Genomic DNA, 18,887 nt, shown 5'->3' on the forward strand with positions numbered 1-18,887 from the left:
GTTCCTGTGTGGTGACCTCCAATGAGCTCTACACAATGATATAAAGGGCATATAAAAGTGTAGGCAAAGGGTCTGTTTGTGTTTATACAGAGGATCAAAGCCTAATTGGGCTACCCCCAAAATGAACTAAGATACGATATGAAAAAGAACTTTCAACATCAGCACTCTCGGGAGGACTCATGCCAGAAGATGATCATCAAAAAAACCCCAACAAAGATCCATGCACTGCTACAGGTGTAGATGCACTCATCCCACCAATTCCTGGACTTGCCATGGGAATGAAGAAGGAGATATCTAAGCTGGCCTGTGCATGCAGTAAAAGAACAAATTTGACTGGATCTATACTGTTGGAACTCAATCAAGAATTAGGAGAAGTGCAAATTGTAGTGCTCCAAAATCTTACAACTACAGACTATTTACTGTTAAAAGAACATATGGGATGTGAACAGTCCCCAGGAATGGGTTGTTTTAATTTACCTGAATTCTCTCAGACTGTTCAAGTTCAGTTGGACATTATCCACCATATCATAGATAAGTTTTCACAAATGCTTAAGGTGCCTAACTGGTTTTCTTGGTTTCACTGGAGATGGCTGGTAATTACAGGTATGCTTTGGTTACGTAACTGTACTCCTATTATGTTAATGTGTGTGCACAATTTACTTAGTAGTTTAAAAACTATACATGCTGAAGTTACTCTACAAGAAAGTATGTCAAAGAAATAATCAATCTCCCCAGGTTTTCTTCCGCCTGCTACTTCTATAGCTTTTCTTCTTCCTTCCTAATTACAACCCTTAAATAGAATTCATGCCATATAGCGAATTTACCGAGTATCATAATTCTTCCAAGGGGTAAAGACACCTCAAGACAAATACTGGGCATAGGAGCCACAGGGCATAAATATGCAAAGAAGTAAAAAGCTAACCTTTTCAAACGATAAGGCTTCTCTCTCACTTACCAACTTTACATTTCCCTGTATGGCCTTGGAAGATGACTGGTTAGCCAGAGACGGGTAAGATTCCTCAAGGGAGGAACAACCTAAGACAGGCCCAGTCGCAGGGGGGCCATCAGGTGAGAAATTGGGGATCAACAGAGGTGAGGCTTAGAACCTCACCCCCCCGTCTGATAGAAATCTTCTGCATACGTGGATGTTTTATTGCCCTTGTCTAGCTTGGATTAACACATAGTCTACAGGCACACACCTGATCATCTACATTTGCTCTCTTACAACACTAAACTATGTTTTCTACCTTTATCTTGTATCTACCTACCACTTCAGCATTTTATTAAAAATAATAATAATAAAGAGAGAAATGTGGTATCCACATATAAATCAAGTATAAAAACCAAATGAGTATTCATATTTGAACTGACTGTTTAGAGTTCATAATGCATGAGCAAAACCGAAAGTTTGTGATGACTGCCCTTGTACTGTTCACTATGTAACTTATTCATTATGTAAGAATTTGTTCTCCATGTAAGAACTTGTTTGTTATGCCTCAGAAGATTGGAGACTGACGAAAATTAGGCTTGGGGTGGATTAATGATTGTGCATTGAGCATTGACCCCCCTATAGAGAATTTTATTGTTGTCAACAACCATTTGATCAATAAATATGAGAGATGCCCTCACAAAGTATATATATATATATATATATATACATATATATATATGTATATATATGTATATATATATATATATACACGCACTTCCAATTGTAAAATAAATAAGTAACTGGAATGTAATGTATAGCATAAGGAATATAGTCAAAATATTGTAACAACGTGGTATGGTGATAGCTGGTACCTAGAATTATCATGTATATAAATGTTGAATCACTGTGTTGTACACCTGAAACTAATGTAATACTGTGTGTCAACTACCCTTCAATAAAAAAAAAAAATTCTTAGTTTGGGGCAATTTTTTTCTTCCTTCTTCCTTTTGGCTGAGGCAAATGTCAAATGTCTGGTTTCATTTTAAAACCACAGACAATTCCCAAATTTATATCTCTATCTTACACATCTCTCATGAATTCTAGGTATTCCATCAGCCTTCACACTACTTCCATTTGGTTTCTTAAACATACTATGTTCTAAACCAAACCCATAGTTTCTCTCTGCAAATTTGCTCTTCCCTGAACCTCAATAAAGAGTATCAGCCCATCCTTTCACAGTTCAGGTCCAAAACCTTGAAGACATCCTGGACTCCTTTCTCTACTTTCTAATTACATACTGAACACATCTCAACAATTTTTCCCTAGTACCCACCTCCAAGCTACCACCATCTCACACTTAAGTTATTGCAGCAAATTCCTAACAGGTCCCCCAATTTATTCTTCTACAGTTTTCGTTCACAGATTATTCTTTAAAATGCAAGTCAGATCATTCTGTTTTTGTGCTCAAAATTTTTCATTGGTTTTTAAAAAACTCAGTTAGAATAAATGCCAAAACTCTTGCAGTAGTCTACAAAAGCCCCTTCACTGTCTGGCCCCTCGTTCTCTCTCTGACCTCCCCTTCCACACTCCTCTAGTCACTCTGTTCCAGCCACAACAGCCTCCGCTGTTTTGCCAGCCCACCTAGTCGGCTCCAGCCTCAGGATATCTGCGCTCCTTTTCCCTTCTCCCCAGAGCAGAACATTCTTATCCTACATACACATGGCTGTCGTCCTCTACTTTATGTCTTTGAAGTCATGTATAAGCATTTTAAAATTGCAACATTTACCGCCTCCACCTTCCTCCCTACTTCTTTTTCCTTGCTTAGATTTTTTTCTAACATTTACTACCATTCCACATTGTGGGTATTTTACTGTTTATATATATATTATCTGTCTCCTTTGACTAGAATGTAACCTCTAAGAGGATAGGAATTTTTGTCTGTTTTGTTCATTGCTGTACCCCCAGTACCTAGAACAATGCTGGGTACATAAAAGCACTCAAATATATATATTTTAAAATATTGAATTATTTGGATGCATATGTCTTTTAAATAGAGTTTTATGTATTAAATTTACAGTGCTTACTGATAATTATAAATATAAATATATCTTATTTCATAAGATTTATACCTACTCTCTTATTACATACTTTTTATTTGTGCTGTTTTTTTCCCCCCTCATCATCTTCCTCTTTCTTGATTGTTTGAGGTTCCTTTTTCTTTCTACATTCTGTTTTCCTCTTTTCTGTTATTTGGAAGGTGTATGTGCTATGTCTGTCTGTCAACAGTTGCCCTAGTATGTTTTAAATTCTACTTGCAGTATAACGTACAGGGAACGGCACACGTCATAAGAGGACAGTTTAATGAATTTTTCCAAATTGAACATATTCATGCACACAGCACATGGATCAAGAAGCACAGCATTGCCAGTGTCCCAGAGCACCCATCGTGTGCTCTTTTGTGGTCATTATTCCCTATCTTAACTTCTAATACAAGAGGTAAATTCTGCTTATTTTTGAACTTTATATTAATGGAATCATTCAGAAAGTGCTCTTTGGTGTCCCTACTTTCATTTAGTATGGTTGTAAGATTCACCTCTGTTGTTGCATATAGTTGTTATCTGTTCATTCCCATAACTATCTATTCTGTGTGAATATATTACATTTATCCATTCTATTTTTGATGGACATTTGGACAGTTCCCAGTTTGAGGCGTTTAGAGAAAGTCCTGCTATGACCGTCTTGTATATATCTGCTAAACTGAAGCATGTATTTCTGTTGGGTATAAGAGCAGGTGTGGAACTGGTAGGTCATAGGATATGCATGTGTTGGGCTTTAACAGATAGTGCCAAACAATTTTCCAAAGTGATTATCCCAATTCACAGTCCTAGCAGCGTAGAATAGTTCTTAGTCTTTTCTTTTTTTCAGTCATTTTGCTGGGCATGCAGTGATACCACACTGTAGGTTTCATTTACATTTCCCTGAGACGTACTTAAGTTGAACAGCTTTTCATAATTGCCTTTTGAATATCTTCTTTAGTGAAGTGCCTGTTCAAATATTTCTCCACTTCTCTAAATTTCCTTGTTTTTCTGACTGATTTCTACTTTATGTTTTCTGGATATAAGGAAGATTATAGAAGATACATATATTCCATATGAGTCCTTTGTCAAATATATATTAAATAAAATATCTTCTTCTACTCTGTGACTTGCCTTCTCACTCTTTGACTGGTATCACTTGATTAATAAGTCCTAGCTATTTCAACTTTCTTAAGGCTTAAGTGAAAGAAAATTTTTATTCACAATTAAAAACATTAGAATGATTTAACTTTGATCACCTTCCCAAAACATGATATTAATATGTCCAGTATTTTAGTTCCTTTCCTCTGCAATTTGACATTATTATCATTCTATTTAATTGATACTTTTGCTCAGCTTTCTTTCTTGGATTCAAAATTCTCTGTTTGGCTTGTTTTCCTTCTGCCTAACATGCGTTAGAACTTCCTTTAGAAAGTTTAATTTGGCCATTAAAATATCTCAGTTTTTATTTGTCTGAAAATATCTTATTTTTTTCCTTCATTCTTGACATGTATTTTCACTAGTTATAAAATTCTGGGTAGACATTTAATATCATCCAGCAGCACTGTGTTCTAGTTATACACTGTTGTTAATGATAATCCAGCAGGCAGCCTACATGTTTCTTTGAGGGTATTTGGTCTTTTCCCTTTGTCTGCTTCGTAAGGTATTTAAAAATATTCTATTCTCCAATATTCTTCAGTTTATTTAAGATATGGCTAGGTGTGGATTTATTTATCCTGATTGAAAGCTTTAGGGTTTCTGGATCTGCAAACTGGTATCTTTGAAAAGTTCTGAAAGATTGTCAGAAATTATCTTTATCTATTATTTCCTCTTTCCCACTCTATGTAGTGTCCTTTTACAGAACTCTGATTTGATGTTAAAACTTCTCTTTTTGCACTCCATGGGCTCCTAGTCTCTCATCATTTTCTATTATTTCCCCTGTAGAATGAATTTTGGATAATTTCTTTAGATTTATCTTCTAGTTATATAATTTTTTCAGGTATAAACCGATGTACAATTCATTTACATTTCTATTAATGTATTAATTATTTTCATTATTTTCCAAATCTATTTATTCCTGATTCATATTTTTATTTTAAAAGCATATTAAATATTGTTATGTTTTTTTGTCTAGTAATTCTAACATCTGTACTAATTTATGGGTCAGTTCCTGTTGTGTGTTCTGCTGGTTTTCATCCTGTAACTTCTTTGTGTGTTTAGTTATTTTTGTTTACAAATTGTTAATTTTTAAATATTGTGGGAATTATTTAAAATAATATAAAGGTAGGTTCTACCAAAGGATTTATATTTGCTTTACCAGTTTTCTTGGGGGGCTTCCAAGCTGATGTCACTTTAGATAAATTGGGTTCCTTTGGGACCATACAGATAGTAAATTTGAACTGCAGATGTGCATGAGGATCAGCTTATGGTAACAGGGTTTTTTTCCTTTACCCAGCACCAGGGTAGAAATGGGCAGATTTCTTTCTTCTCATTGAGGTTTGTCTCTTGTTAATTCCTTTTTTTTTTTCATTTTGCTCATTTTCATTTTTCAAAATAGGCCTATTTGCATAGGAGTATAGAAAGACACTCAACTGCATTTGTTTTTCTAAAACTTCCCTGTTCTTATGTCCATTCTTCTTGACTAAGCATTTTGTGCTATTCATCATAAATCCTGCAGAGAATTATTAATGGGAACAGCAACTCCCTTTATGCTTTAGCAGTGTGCATGGACTGCTCAGAACCATCTTGGACTGTCTTCATCATGGGGTAATCCCTGAATCTGTAGTGACTCCCTATGGACAGTACGTAACTGCTCGAAAATGGCTTTCAGCCCCATATCCAGGGCTCTCCTTTAACTCTTTTATTCATCTCAATTTGTTTTTCTCCTTTTCATTTTTTTCTATACTACAAATAAGTCTATACACATCTCATCTTAAGGCATAGCTTTTGTTTAATGCTACCTCTGTGCTTTCCCATGTGTCATTTATCTCACCAGAAATGTCTTTTCTTTTTTCATTTTTCCCATTTATTTATTTTTAAAAATGTCATTGTGTTGAGAACCCTTGAGATTTACCCTTTTATAACATTTTTCTAAGTATACAATACAGTATTGTTAACTATAGGTACAGTCTTATTCATTCTGTGTAAACATAGTCCTTTGAGATTCCAGCTTTGCACAGAAGTCTTTTGTTAGAAACTCACTCTGGGCAGGCCCTGGGATATGGCTCCTGTGCTTTGTACATCATGCCATCAAAATAGGAGCCCAGGGGATTCAGAGCTCGGTAAAAACCTCAGAGCAAGAGCAGCTTTGGTCTTGGTTACTGCACGTATGGATGTTTGCTTTTCGTTTCAGTTCTGATACTATTATAAATTTCCCCAAAATAAAAAATTATTCTTCAAAGATGGTGGTGTGAGAGGAGAGACAGAGGCTTCCTCCTAAAACTGGATACAATTAGAAAATTTAATTGGCGCAACTAATCCTGAGAGAGCAACAGGAAAGAGGACGCGTCAGACTGCACACACCTGGAGAAAAGAGCAGACCTCAGCGAACGGGGTAACATACCAGAGCTGTGGTTCCGTGGGACCCGAGCCCCTCCCCCACCCCAGCTCACCGGCGGGAGGAAGAGAAATGGAGCAGGGAGGGAGTGGAAGGCTTGGGACTGCTGAATACCTGGCTCCAGAAATCTGCGCTGGGAGCACAAACCTACGTTTCATGGTGCTTTCATGAGACTTGCATGACTACTGGGTTGGAAAGTTAATACAGGCAGAGTTCCTGGGGAGACTGGGATTCTGGCTGCTTGTGGAAAGCAGGGATCCATATTTGGCTGCTCTGGGACAAAAACTTATACCTGTGTGACTGGCCCACTGGCTCAGGCAGTGGAGACAGGCACAGCAGCCGGGAGGTGGGGAACAGCTCTTTCCTACCCCCAGTACCGCTCCCCTGCAACCCCTGACATTGCTTCAGGGGCTCAGCGGCTCCAGAATAGAGCTTCTGGACACTAGAGGGAGTCATATACAAACATGAAACGCCAAAGGAACCTTGTCCAGAGTAAAATTGTTAATACAACTCCCGAGAAAGATTTAAATGATATGGACTTCATGACTCTTCCTGAAAGGGAGTTCAAAATAAAAATCATCAACATCCTAATGGAGGTATGGAAAGACATCCAAGAACTCAGGAATGAATTCAGGTCAGAGATCCAATAGTTAAAGAACACGATGGAGGGTATTAAAAGCAGGTTGGATACGGTGGAGGAGACAATAAATGAAATAGAAACTAGAGAAGTGGAATACAAATAAGCTGAGGCACAGAGAGAAAAAAGGATCTCTAAGAATGAAAGAATATTGAGAGAACTGTGTGATCAATCTAAGCAGAACAATATTCGCATTATAGGGAGACCAGAAGAAGAAGAGAGAGAGAAAGGGATAGAAAGTGTCTTTAGGAGGTAGTTACTGAAAACTTCCCCAATCTGGGGAAGGAGATAGTCTCTCAGGCCATAGAGATCCACAGATCCCCCTACACAAGGGACCCAAGGAAGACAACACCAAGACACATAGTAATTAAAATGGAAAAGATCAAGGATAAGGACAGACTGTTAAAAGCAGCCAGAGGCAGAAATAAGATCACACACAAAGGAAAGCCCATCAGGCTAACATCAGACTTCTCAGCAGAAACCTTACAGGCCAGAAGGGAGTGGCATGATGTATTTAATGCCATGAAGCAGAAGGGCCTGGAACCAAGATTACTTTATCTGGCGAGATTATCATTTAAATTTGAAGGAGGGATTAAACAATATCCAGATAAGCAAAAGCTGAGAGAGTTTACCTCCCACAAACCATCTCTGCAGTCTATTTTGGAGGGACTGCTATAGATGGAAGTGTTCCTAGGGTTGGATAGCTGTCACCAGAGGTAGTAAAATCATGGTAGGGAGGGTGGAGCAGCTGATTGCGAGGCAAATGCAAAATTAAATTGACTATCCCCAAAGCCAATCAAGGGATAGACAAAAAGTATAGAATCTGATACCTAATATATAAAGAATGAAGGAGGAAGAAAAATGAGGAGAAATAGAAAAGAACCTTTAGATTGTGTTTGTAACAGCATACTAAGTGAGTTAAGTTAGACTCTTAGATAGTAAAGAAAGTAACCTGGAACCTTTGGTAACCATGAATCTAAAGCCTGAAATGGCAATAAGTACATACCTATCGATAATCACCCTAAATGTAAATGGACTGAATGCACCAATCAAAAGACAGAGAACACTGAATGGATAAAAAAACAAGACCCATCTATATGCTGCTTACAAGAGACTCACCTCAAACCCAAAGACATGGACAGACTAAAAGTCAAGGGATGGGAAAAGATATTTCATGCAAAAAATAGGGAGAAAAAAGCAGGAGTTGCAGTACTAGTATCAGACAAAATAGACTTCAAAACAAAGAAAGTTACAAGAGATAAAGAAGGACATTACATAATGATAAAGGGCTCAGTCCAACAAGAGGATATAACCATTATAAATATATATGCACCCAACACAGGAGCACCAGCATATGTGAAACAAATACTAACAGAACTAAAGGAGGAAATAGACTGCAATGCATTCATTTTAGGAGACTTCAACACACCATTCACTCCAAAGGACAGATCCACCAGACAGAAAATAAGTCAGGACACAGAGGCACTGAAGAACACACCAGAACAGATGGACCTAATAGACATCTATAGAACTCTACACCCAAAAGCAACAGGATACACATTCTTCTCAAGTGCACATGGAGCATTCTCCAGAATAGACCACATACTAGGCCACAAAAAGAGCCTCAGTAAATTCAAAAAGATTGAAATCCTACCAACCAACTTTTCAGACCACAAAGGTATAAAACTAGAAATAAATTGTACGAAGAAAGCAAAAAGGCTCACAAACACAGGGAGGCTTAACAACACGCTTCTAAATAGTCAATGAATCAATGACCAAATTAAAATGGAGATCCAGCAATATATGGAAATAAATGACAACAACAACACAAAGCCCCAACTTCTGTGGGATGCAGCGAAAGCAGTCTTAAGAGGAAAGTATATAGCAATCCAGGCATATTTAAAGAAGGAAGAACAAACCCAAATGAATAGTCTAACATCACAGGTATCAAAATTGGAAAAAGAAGAACAGATGGGGCCTAAAGTCAGCAGAAGGAGGGACATAATAAAGATCAGAGAAGAAATAAACAAAATTGAGAAGAATAAAACAATAGAAAAAATCAATGAAACCAAGAGCTGGTTCTTTGAGAAAGTAAACAAAATAGATAAGCCTCTAGCCAGACTTAATAAGAGAAAAAGAGAATCAACACACATCAATAGAATCAGAAATGAGAAAGGAAACATCACGATGGACCCAACAGAAATACAAAGAATTATTAGAGACTACTGTGAAAACCTATATGCTAAGAAGCTGAAAAACCTAGAAGAAATGGACTACTTCCTAGAAAAACACAACCTTCCAAAACTGACCAAGGAAGAAACACAAAATCTTAACAAACCAATTACCAGCAAAGAAATTGAAGTGGTAATCAAAAAACTACCCAAGAAAAAAACCCCCGGGCCAGATGGATTTACCTCAGAATTTTATCAGACATACAGAGAAGATATAATACCCATTCTCCTTAAAGTTTTCCAAAAAATAGAAGAGGAGGGAATACTCCCAAACTCATTCTACGAAGCCAACATCACCCTAATACCAAAACCAGGCAAAGACCCCACCAAAAAATAAAACTACAGACCAATATCCCTGATGAACATAGATGCAAAAATACTCAATAAAATATTAGCAAACCGAATTCAAAAAGATATCAAAAGGATCATACACCACGACCAAGTGGGATTCATCCCAGGGATGCAAGGATGGTACAACATTCGAAAATCCATCAACATCATCCACCACATCAACAAAAAGAAAGACAAAAACCACATGATCATCTCCATAGATGCTGAAAAAGCATTTGACAAAATTCAACATCCATTCATGATAAAAACTCTCAGCAAAATGGGAATAGAGGGCAAATACCTCAACATAATAAAGGCCATATATGATAAACCCACAGCCAACATCATACTGAACAGCGAGAAGCTGAAAGCTTTTCCTCTGAGATCGGGAACAAGACAGGGATGCCCACTCTCCCCACTGTTATTTAACATAGTACTGGAGGTCCTAGCCACAGGAATTAGACAAAACAAAGAAATACAAGGAATCCAGATTGGTAAAGAAGAAGTTAAACTGTCACTATTCGCAGATGACATGATATTGTACATAAAAAACCCTAAAGACTCCACTCCAAAACTACTAGAACTGATATCGGAATACAGCAAAGTTGCAGGATACAAAATTAACACACAGAAATCTGTGGCTTTCCTATACACTCACAATGAACCAATAGAGAGAGAAATCAGGAAAACAATTCCATTCACAGTCGCATCAAAAAGAATAAAATACCTAGGAATAAACCTAACCAAAGAAGTGAAAGACCTATACCCTGAAAACTATAAGACACTCTTAAGAGAAGTTAAAGAGGTCACTAACAGATGGAAACTCATCGCATGCTCTTGCCTAAGAAGAATTAATATCATCAAAATGGCCATCCTGCCCAAAGCAATATACAGATTTGATGCAATCCCTATCAAATTACCAACAACATTCTTCAACTAACTGGAACAAATAGTTCAAAAATTCATATGGAAACACCAAAGACCCCGAATAGCCAAAGCAATCCTGTGAAGGAAGAATAAAGTGGGGGGGATCTCACTCCCCAACTTGAAGCTCTACTACAAAGCCACAGTAATCAAGATAATTTGGTACTGGCACAAGAACAGAGCCACAGATCAGTGGAACAGATTAGAGACTCCAGACATTGACCAAAACATATATGGTCAATTAATATTCGATAAAGGAGCCATGGACATACAATGGGGAAATGACATTCTCTTCCTCAGATGGTGCTGGCAGAACTGAACAGCTACATGTAAGAGAATGAAACTGGATCACTGTCTAACCCCATACACAAAAGTAAATTCAAAATGGATCAAAGACCTGAATGTAAGTCATGAAGCCATAAAACTCTTAGAAAAAAACATAGGCAAAAATCTCTTGGATGTGAACATTAGCGATTTCTTCATGAATACATCTCCCCGGGCAAGGAAAACAAAAGCAAAAATGAACAAGTGGGACTATATCAAGCTGAAAAGCTTCTGTCCAGCAAAGGACACCATCAATAGAACAAAAAGGTACCCTACAGCATGGGAGAATATTTTCATAAATGACAGACCTGATAAAGGCTTGACATCCAAAATATATAAAGAGCTCACATTCCTCAACAAACAAAAAGCAAATAATCCAATTAAAAAATGGGCAGAGGAGCTGAATAGACAGTTCTCCAAAGAAGAAATTTAGATGGCCAACAGACACATGAAAAGATGCTCCACATCGCTAGTTATCAGAGAAATGCAAATTAAAACCACAATGAGATATCACCTCACACCAGTAAGGATGGCCACCATCCAAAAGACAAACAATAACAAATGTTGGCGAAGTTGCGGAGAAAGGGGAACCCTCCTACACTGCTGGTGGGAATGTAAATTAGTTTAACCATTGTGGAAAGCAATATGGAGGTTCCTGAAAATGCTCAAAATAGACTTACCATTTGACCCAGGAATTCCACTTCTAGGAATTTACCCTAAGGATGCAGCACTCCAGTTTGAAAAAGACAGATGCACCCCTATGTTTATTGCAGCACTATTTACAATAGCCAAGAAATGGAAGCAACCTTAAGTGTCCATCATTAGATGAATGGATAAAGAAGATGTGGTACATATACACAATGGAATATTATTCAGCCATAAGAAGAAAATAAATCCTACCATTTGCAACAACATGGATGGAGCTAGAGGGTATTATGCTCAGTGAAATAAGCCAAGTGGAGAAAAACAAATACCGAATGATTTCACTCATCTGTGGAGTATAAGAACAAAAGAAAAACTGAAGGAACAAAACAGCAGCAGAATCACAGAACCCAAGAATGGACTAACAGTTATCAAAGGGAAAGAGACTGGGGAGAATGGGAGGGTAGGAAGGGATAAGGGTGGGGAAGAAGAAAGGAGGTATTATGATTAGCATGTATAATGTGGGGGGTGGGGGAAAGGGGAGGGCTTTGCAACACAGAGAAGACAAGTAGTGATTCTACAACATCTTACTATGCTGATGCACAGTGACTGTAATGGGGTTTGTGGGGGGGATTTGGGGTAGGGGAGAGCCTAGTAAACATAATGTTCTTCAAAAAATTTTTAAAAAAATAACAAAATAAATTATTCTTCACCTTACTTGTTTTAATCGGTAACATCATTCACATTTTCAAATCTACCATGTTCTCCCTGAAGTTTGACTTATTTATTGTTTCAGTCCTTCCTTTAATAAAGCTTTGTTGGGTATCACCCGTGTGCCAGATACTGCCAGGTTGCAGAGACACAGAGAGAAATACCAAATGTTCTCTAATCTCAAGGTACTGACTGCGTACCATGGGAGACAGACATGCACACCAAGAATTATAACGTAAGGCATGCTACAGGTTCTTTAGAAAGGGAATAAATGAAGAGAACTAAGTTATTTAGCACATGAACTGGACACTATGTGTTGATAAACAGCCCTGGGAAATAAGTAGTAATTGTCACCATTTGCACATGAAAGTAAGAAAATTTCCTCAAGTTTTGTTTAAGAGGTGTGTAAACAGAGAGGAGTGAAGAGCTGTGGGGAAGAGAAGGATGGACTGAGGTAAAGAGGCCTCCATTAGAAACAGCTTTTGAGATAGAGCTTGAAGGATGACTACAACATGGGTATGTGGCACAAAGGCATTCCAGACAGAGGAAAGAGATCAAAGAAAATTATAGGGGCCCTAAAGTTCATGACATAGTCAGGAAACTTAGAATAGAGCAGAGTATGCAGGGAGTATGCATATGTGCAGAGATGCAGCCAGTTAACCTGGAGGCAGAATTTAGGGGCCTCGAATCCATCTCATGATCACTGCAACATATTCTTCCTAAATGTGACTGTAACACATTATGAAGTGTCAGTCATTTGCCATGACTTGTTGGGCAGGAGCAGACATCCATCTGTTCTGTCTACCCAGTGTCTACTTTTTTTTTTTCTTTCCTGATAACAGTCTTTTTACTTTCTTGGGAAATCCTTCAATCTGATGTTACATAGTTTTGGTGGAACTGACTCTACCCTGGGCTTCAGGGGGTAGTTTATGGCCCTGGCTGGGTCAATCAGAGCACCGTATCTCCCAGTCACAATGACTGGTTCAGGGATGGCACGTGACCCAGTCAGAGCCAATAAGACCCAGATGTGGGCCTTTGCTTAAAACTGTTGAGAAGATAACAATTTCTAGTTTTCCTCTGAGCTTCCCAAAAGGACTGGGGGTAAGCCTGTCACTGCTAGATGCCATCTTGCCTCTATAAGGGTATAATCTGCCTGAAGATGGAGTAAAGAGGGAGGGGAGCAAAACTAGGATAGAAAAAGTAATACTAAGCTCTCGAGACATTGTTTGTGTTCCTGGATCCAGCAGCTATGCCCAGACTTTCTGGTGGGTAAGCCTTTTTTTTCTGTGCTTAACACAGTATAATTTGATTACTGTTAACTGCAATCAAGAATCTTGACTAACATGAAGGTAAAATGCAACTGAATAAAGTCCACTAAGCCATCAGGCCCACAGGAGGCGGTCAGAATATAATAGAGCACTCTATCACACTATATCACACTATATTATGATACTATATATCAATATATCAGAAATATACTTTATATTTTTTTATCTCACAGTATCATCAGTGTGTCAATCACTTGGGCTTACAAAATCAGCAGGAGGTGGAAGATAATAAAAAGGAATAAACCTTTCCTGAGTACCTGAGTCATGTGACATACAGTTAGATTTGGTCCTCACAAAACCCCTGTGAGGTCCATATAATCTCTTCTTACAGTGAAGAAACTGAGTTGCAGGAATATGAAATTACTTACTATGTCACTAAAAAGTATTAGAGTCTAAATTTGAACCCCAGTCTTTTAACTTCTAAGGCCAGTGTTCTTTCTACTATTACCCAACTGCCTCACCAGGGCAAGTTACTTGGTATATAACAGATGTTCCATAAGTATTTATAAAATAAAATCTTGGTCACATACAGCTTTCAAATAATCTGGTAACATTGAAGAGAACCAGGAAGAAATGCAACTTACAGAGGCCTTGGGAGTGCCTGGCCAGCTCCAGGTTGGGGGTGCAGGCCTTTGTCTGGATGACGTCAGTTGCAGCTTCTTGCTTTCTGGCCAGCATGCTCCTCCTGCCTCTGTGGACTTCAATCATCTGGATTCTTCCAGGTGTCCTGTCACTGCCATCCACCTAAATGCATGCAACAGGTGGATTTCTGCAGGGTTCTGACTTCATGCTCAGGGGTTTACTTATGGTGCTTTTTGCTCATTCATTCCTCACAGATAGCTGTGATTTACTAGTTTACTTAATGCAGTCTTACTAGACTATACGTTTCATGAGAATGCATACCATGTCTCTTGTCTACCTCAGAATGGCCAATGAATGCAAAGAGGCAGGCCCACAGGAGGCAGTCAGAATATAATAAGAGCACTGACTATAGCAGGCTCTTCATATATTTTATCTCATATTATCTTCATGATACCCTTTTAGGGAAATATTAGTCCTCTTAATAAAGATTTAGAAAGCTTAAATAACTGGACTCTGGTCTCATAGCTAGTAATCCACTGATTGAGGGAGGACTAACTAACAGATGCTGCTTTTTTTCTTTGCATGACATCTCATCTTTCCACCTGCATTCTTCTGCTCCTCACTTTTTTCCCTTCAGCATTTGTCAAACATTAAAGCTGAGACAGCATGCTAAGCTCTGGCGATGAATGCAATGGACATGGTGGCTTACACACTGGTCAAAGGGAAAATACACACAAATGATTTAAGGTATAATGTGGTGAGTGCTATTTACAGCAGTATTGCTCACTGAGATGAAAACAGAGAGGAGAGGGAGGTCAGTTCTCCTGATGTAAGACAGGGCAGGTAGGGGAAGACTTCAAAAGCAGATTTAATGAAACTATTTTAAAATGTAGGTAAGAGATTGATCGAGGAGATAAAGGAATACCTGGTAGATTAATCAGCATGAGCAAAGGCATGGGGTATTTGGAGAAGTGTTAGTGTCCTATGGGGGTTCCTCATGAGGGAAGAGTAGAAGGGCCCAGGGAAGGGACAGAGAGAGAAGGACCAGAGATGAGGCTGAAGAATGGGACTGAGTCAGGAAGGGTCTTGCATGTGAGGCAAAGAGTGGGCTTTATGTCCTAGTCAGGGAGCTGGGTAGGGGAGAAACCTGATCAGACTTGCATTTCAGAAAGATCTGGATAGACTGACAGGAAGAGACACCAGAGAAAGAGAATTAGAGTATTTCTGGTCAGCTAAGTGCTTTAGAATTATCAGATGACAGTGGGAGAGGGATTACTGTCCTGTCTATAAATGGACATGAGGATTGAGTGTTTGAAAGTACTTGGAAAAAACTAAAGTGATTATATAGGATGCAAGATATATCTAAAAACTAAAATGATTATATAAGATATAAGGCATGGAATTTCCTGAGTTCTTGGGAGATCTGGGATAACTAAGAGAAGGAACAAGAGAAGGGCATTGGCATTCTTTTAAGTCATACAGTCCAAAATGAGTTTTCAAAATTGGGAATAATGGTAAGAAAGCAATGAAATCCATGTTTCACACAAGCATGGTGACCGTCTTCCTTCAGTGTATCCCCCTAATGAAGCAGTACGTGGATTCTCTTAGGGCTGTCCTTGGGGATGCTTCCCAGAGTCTGAATCACAATGCATAACGTAAGACTGACTTACAATTTATATTTGATCCCAAAGAGCATTGCCCAGCCTGACCACTCACCACATTTACTGACATATTCCAAATAACTTCTAATAACTTCCAAAACTCAAATCCAGTTCATGAAAGTAGGAGTATGTCTGTTTGCTGGTAATCTGACCCCATACCTGGCTCTTGTCATATAGTCAGCACTGAAAAAGAACACTTTCTGCTCTTTCATGGTCAGTATCCTTAATCATGCTCCTCTACTGCCTTTTTCATGTTCCCAATTAACCCCTTCCTGATCTCTGGCCTCAGCACCCATTTATGGACTTGCTCCTGTCCCCCCCGACCTTGACACACGGTGCAGCTTCACTGGCTCTGTTCCCTGTCTTCCATAATTAGTGACTTACTTCCTGTTTGCATTATGCCACTTTGTAGTCCTCTTTCAACACCCAGCCTGGCCTCTGGGCCTTCCAGCTCAGTCCTACACTGTCAACAACCTGTGTGACTTACCCAAGTCCTGCAGAAGAAACTAGAACAATTCAATACTATAGAGTAGACACATCCACAACAGGCATCTACAACCTTTTGTGCATTGGTAGTAGCCCCAGTGGTATCTATGGTTTAAGCCTCCAAGCATACTAGGTATTTGAGGGGAATAGTGTCAACTGGATATGGATTCACACACTTATACAGTAATTACTATTAATTAACAGTATAATTAATGAACAATACTTTTAATTTTTATGGTTATGGCTTACAAAGCACTTTCATGTACATTACTGACTTTTATCATCACAAATGAGATAGAGTCAGGATGGGAGTAGATATGGTAATTGGGTAGGGATTACTTATTATCTTTTAACAGATGGGGTGCCTGAGCTCAGAGTATAGGTAACTCTTATAAGCACGGAACTTATGGAGACCCTCCAGGGTCCTGTGAGTGTGTGGTCAGTTCCTGAATGAGTGAGTGTTTATATTTTGCCCTGGGGGTCCTTTGCTGAATTCACACTAATCCCAGCCTGACTCTTAGGCCTGTCTCATACCTAAGCAGTGGAAACTCCATGGCATTTATCAGCCCACTGTAATTGTCAGCTTCATTCACTTGATAAAATGCCCAACACTGACTGCATCTTGTCTTTCTGGAGAACTGCATGTCTCGGTCTCTAAAAAGTGACTCTATGAATGGATCCTGCTACCCAGCTGAACGGTACTGTTTCGAATGCTGGAACACACATACCTCAACAAGATGGTTTGAACGTAGATCCTTTTCTGTTTTTTGAGGTTCCAATTCACATGGCTCTTTTTCCTCCACTTTCTTATCTTCATGTTTGGGGCTAAAATATGAAGAGATACCAGGGAAAAAGTGAAGTTTAGAGTGTTTAGATAATAGGTACCACCTAATCCTACAGGAAACAAATGGGAAAAATGAATTTAAACATACGTGAATCCTTTTCTTTTTAAAAGACCAGGATCAGCTCAACCATAGATACTTTCCCTGAGTTTCTGCATGCTACAATCAATGCAAGAGTGAATTCTTACTTAAAATCTCCTATTAACTCCCCATTGCCTGAAGGATAAAATGTCCCACTGTGATCTGACCCCCGCCTTTCTTTCCAACTCCAATCTCCCTCTGCTCTTTCCCTCCACTTTTGCACTAGTCTGTTCCTCATAATTCCCCAAGCCTACCACCCTACTTGGGCAACTCTCCCTTTTTATTTGACATTTCCTTTATCAGACATGCCTTCCACATCTTTCTTTATTGCTGGAAAACACAACACCCTTCTCAATCTGTCTAAATCATCTTACCTCTGAGAATCTCTCCCTGATTTTTCCAAGCAGTCATACCTTCTTATCTGCTCCCTGAATGCTTTGTCCTATCTTTTATTACAATGGCTATGGATCTGTCTCCAGTTCCTCCACTTTGCCTTGAAAACTAACTAAAAATCAAGTCATAAATCAGCAAAGCTCTGTTATTTATGTGTGAATTCCCAGCACCAGTGTGGTGTAATCCCTGGCCGCCACAGCACAGCGCCTGGCACACAGTGGTTCTCAGCCAGTGTTCCCTAATGAAATGAATGGCTACCATGTACCAATGTACAGATATCCCCCCACTTTCCCAAAGTTCACATAATGCCAATTCATTTTTACAAAAGGTCTACATTAGTACCTGAAAGAAATCTGAAGAGGATTTTTACTTTTATGAAGATAGGCAAAAAGCAAAAATAGCATTCAGCATTTGTTTTGCAGTCAGCTGTTCCAGAGGCAGTGGGCACCCTGAGCTGCAAGAGTGGGCCTGCCAAGCTCCTTCCCCAGGAACTGCACTCAGCAGCTCAGCGTCAGGCCACCATAGCTTTGAGCTGTGTCTGTGAGTGCCTGTGCTTTACTTCTACTTATTTTGTGCATCCATTAGTAATGTGTGTGTGCCCTAAAATATCAGAAAAGCTTAAGAGAGGTTACTTTTTGGGTCTGGGAACACCAAAAAAAATTTTTTTCCATGTAAGTTAATGGTAATTGCTTCTTTGCTTTATGTAGTTACATAAAACCTTACGAAAGGTTTCTATTTTTGGACAGTGGGGAAGACCTGTATAGACAACAGCTGCGGTGAGGAGTATAGGAGTCAGGGTGGAGAGTGTAATGAAAAAAATGAGGGCCAAGTACAGAATGCTGGGACCGTCAATGTCCACTTGAAAACTTCTGTTTCTGTATGCTAGTGAACTGTGGAGTTCTACATCCACATTTACAGGCAAGGCAGAGGAAGAACCCTCAGAGACAATCAGAAGGGGTGGTCACGAAGGGAGGAAAAACACCGGGAGAGTGTGCTATTCTGAAAGGCGGAAGAGTTTCAAAGAGTGTCCTTCATTCATCTAATTACTGAGCACTCTTGTCCGCCATTAGGGCTGTGTACGAGTGCTTCTGTGATAAACAGGGGCCGTGGAGTGAGCGCTGGTTCTAATCCCCACTACACCTCTTTCTAACAG

The 18,887-nt window shown here is 39.0% G+C and overlaps 1 protein-coding gene across 8 annotated transcripts in view; it reads right to left on the minus strand.

Moving 5' to 3' along the window:
* FYB2 (FYN binding protein 2) overlaps window positions 1-18,887 on the minus strand; it is a 129,562-nt gene that overhangs the window by 35,715 nt on the left and 74,960 nt on the right. For all 8 annotated transcript variants that reach the window (XR_008997015.1, XR_008997016.1, XR_008997018.1 and 5 more), the window contains exons 8-9: window positions 17,147-17,243; window positions 14,274-14,433 (exon numbers count right to left, since the gene is read on the minus strand). Coding sequence is in view for 4 of the 8 variants with exons in the window: in XM_057500239.1 (XP_057356222.1) it covers window positions 14,274-14,433; window positions 17,147-17,243 (257 nt within the window). In the remaining 4 variants the exon portion in view is untranslated. The remainder of the gene's footprint in view (window positions 1-14,273; window positions 14,434-17,146; window positions 17,244-18,887) is intronic.

This window comes from Manis pentadactyla, chromosome 4 (assembly GCF_030020395.1).
Source record: "Manis pentadactyla isolate mManPen7 chromosome 4, mManPen7.hap1, whole genome shotgun sequence".
Lineage (NCBI taxonomy): Eukaryota > Metazoa > Chordata > Mammalia > Pholidota > Manidae > Manis > Manis pentadactyla.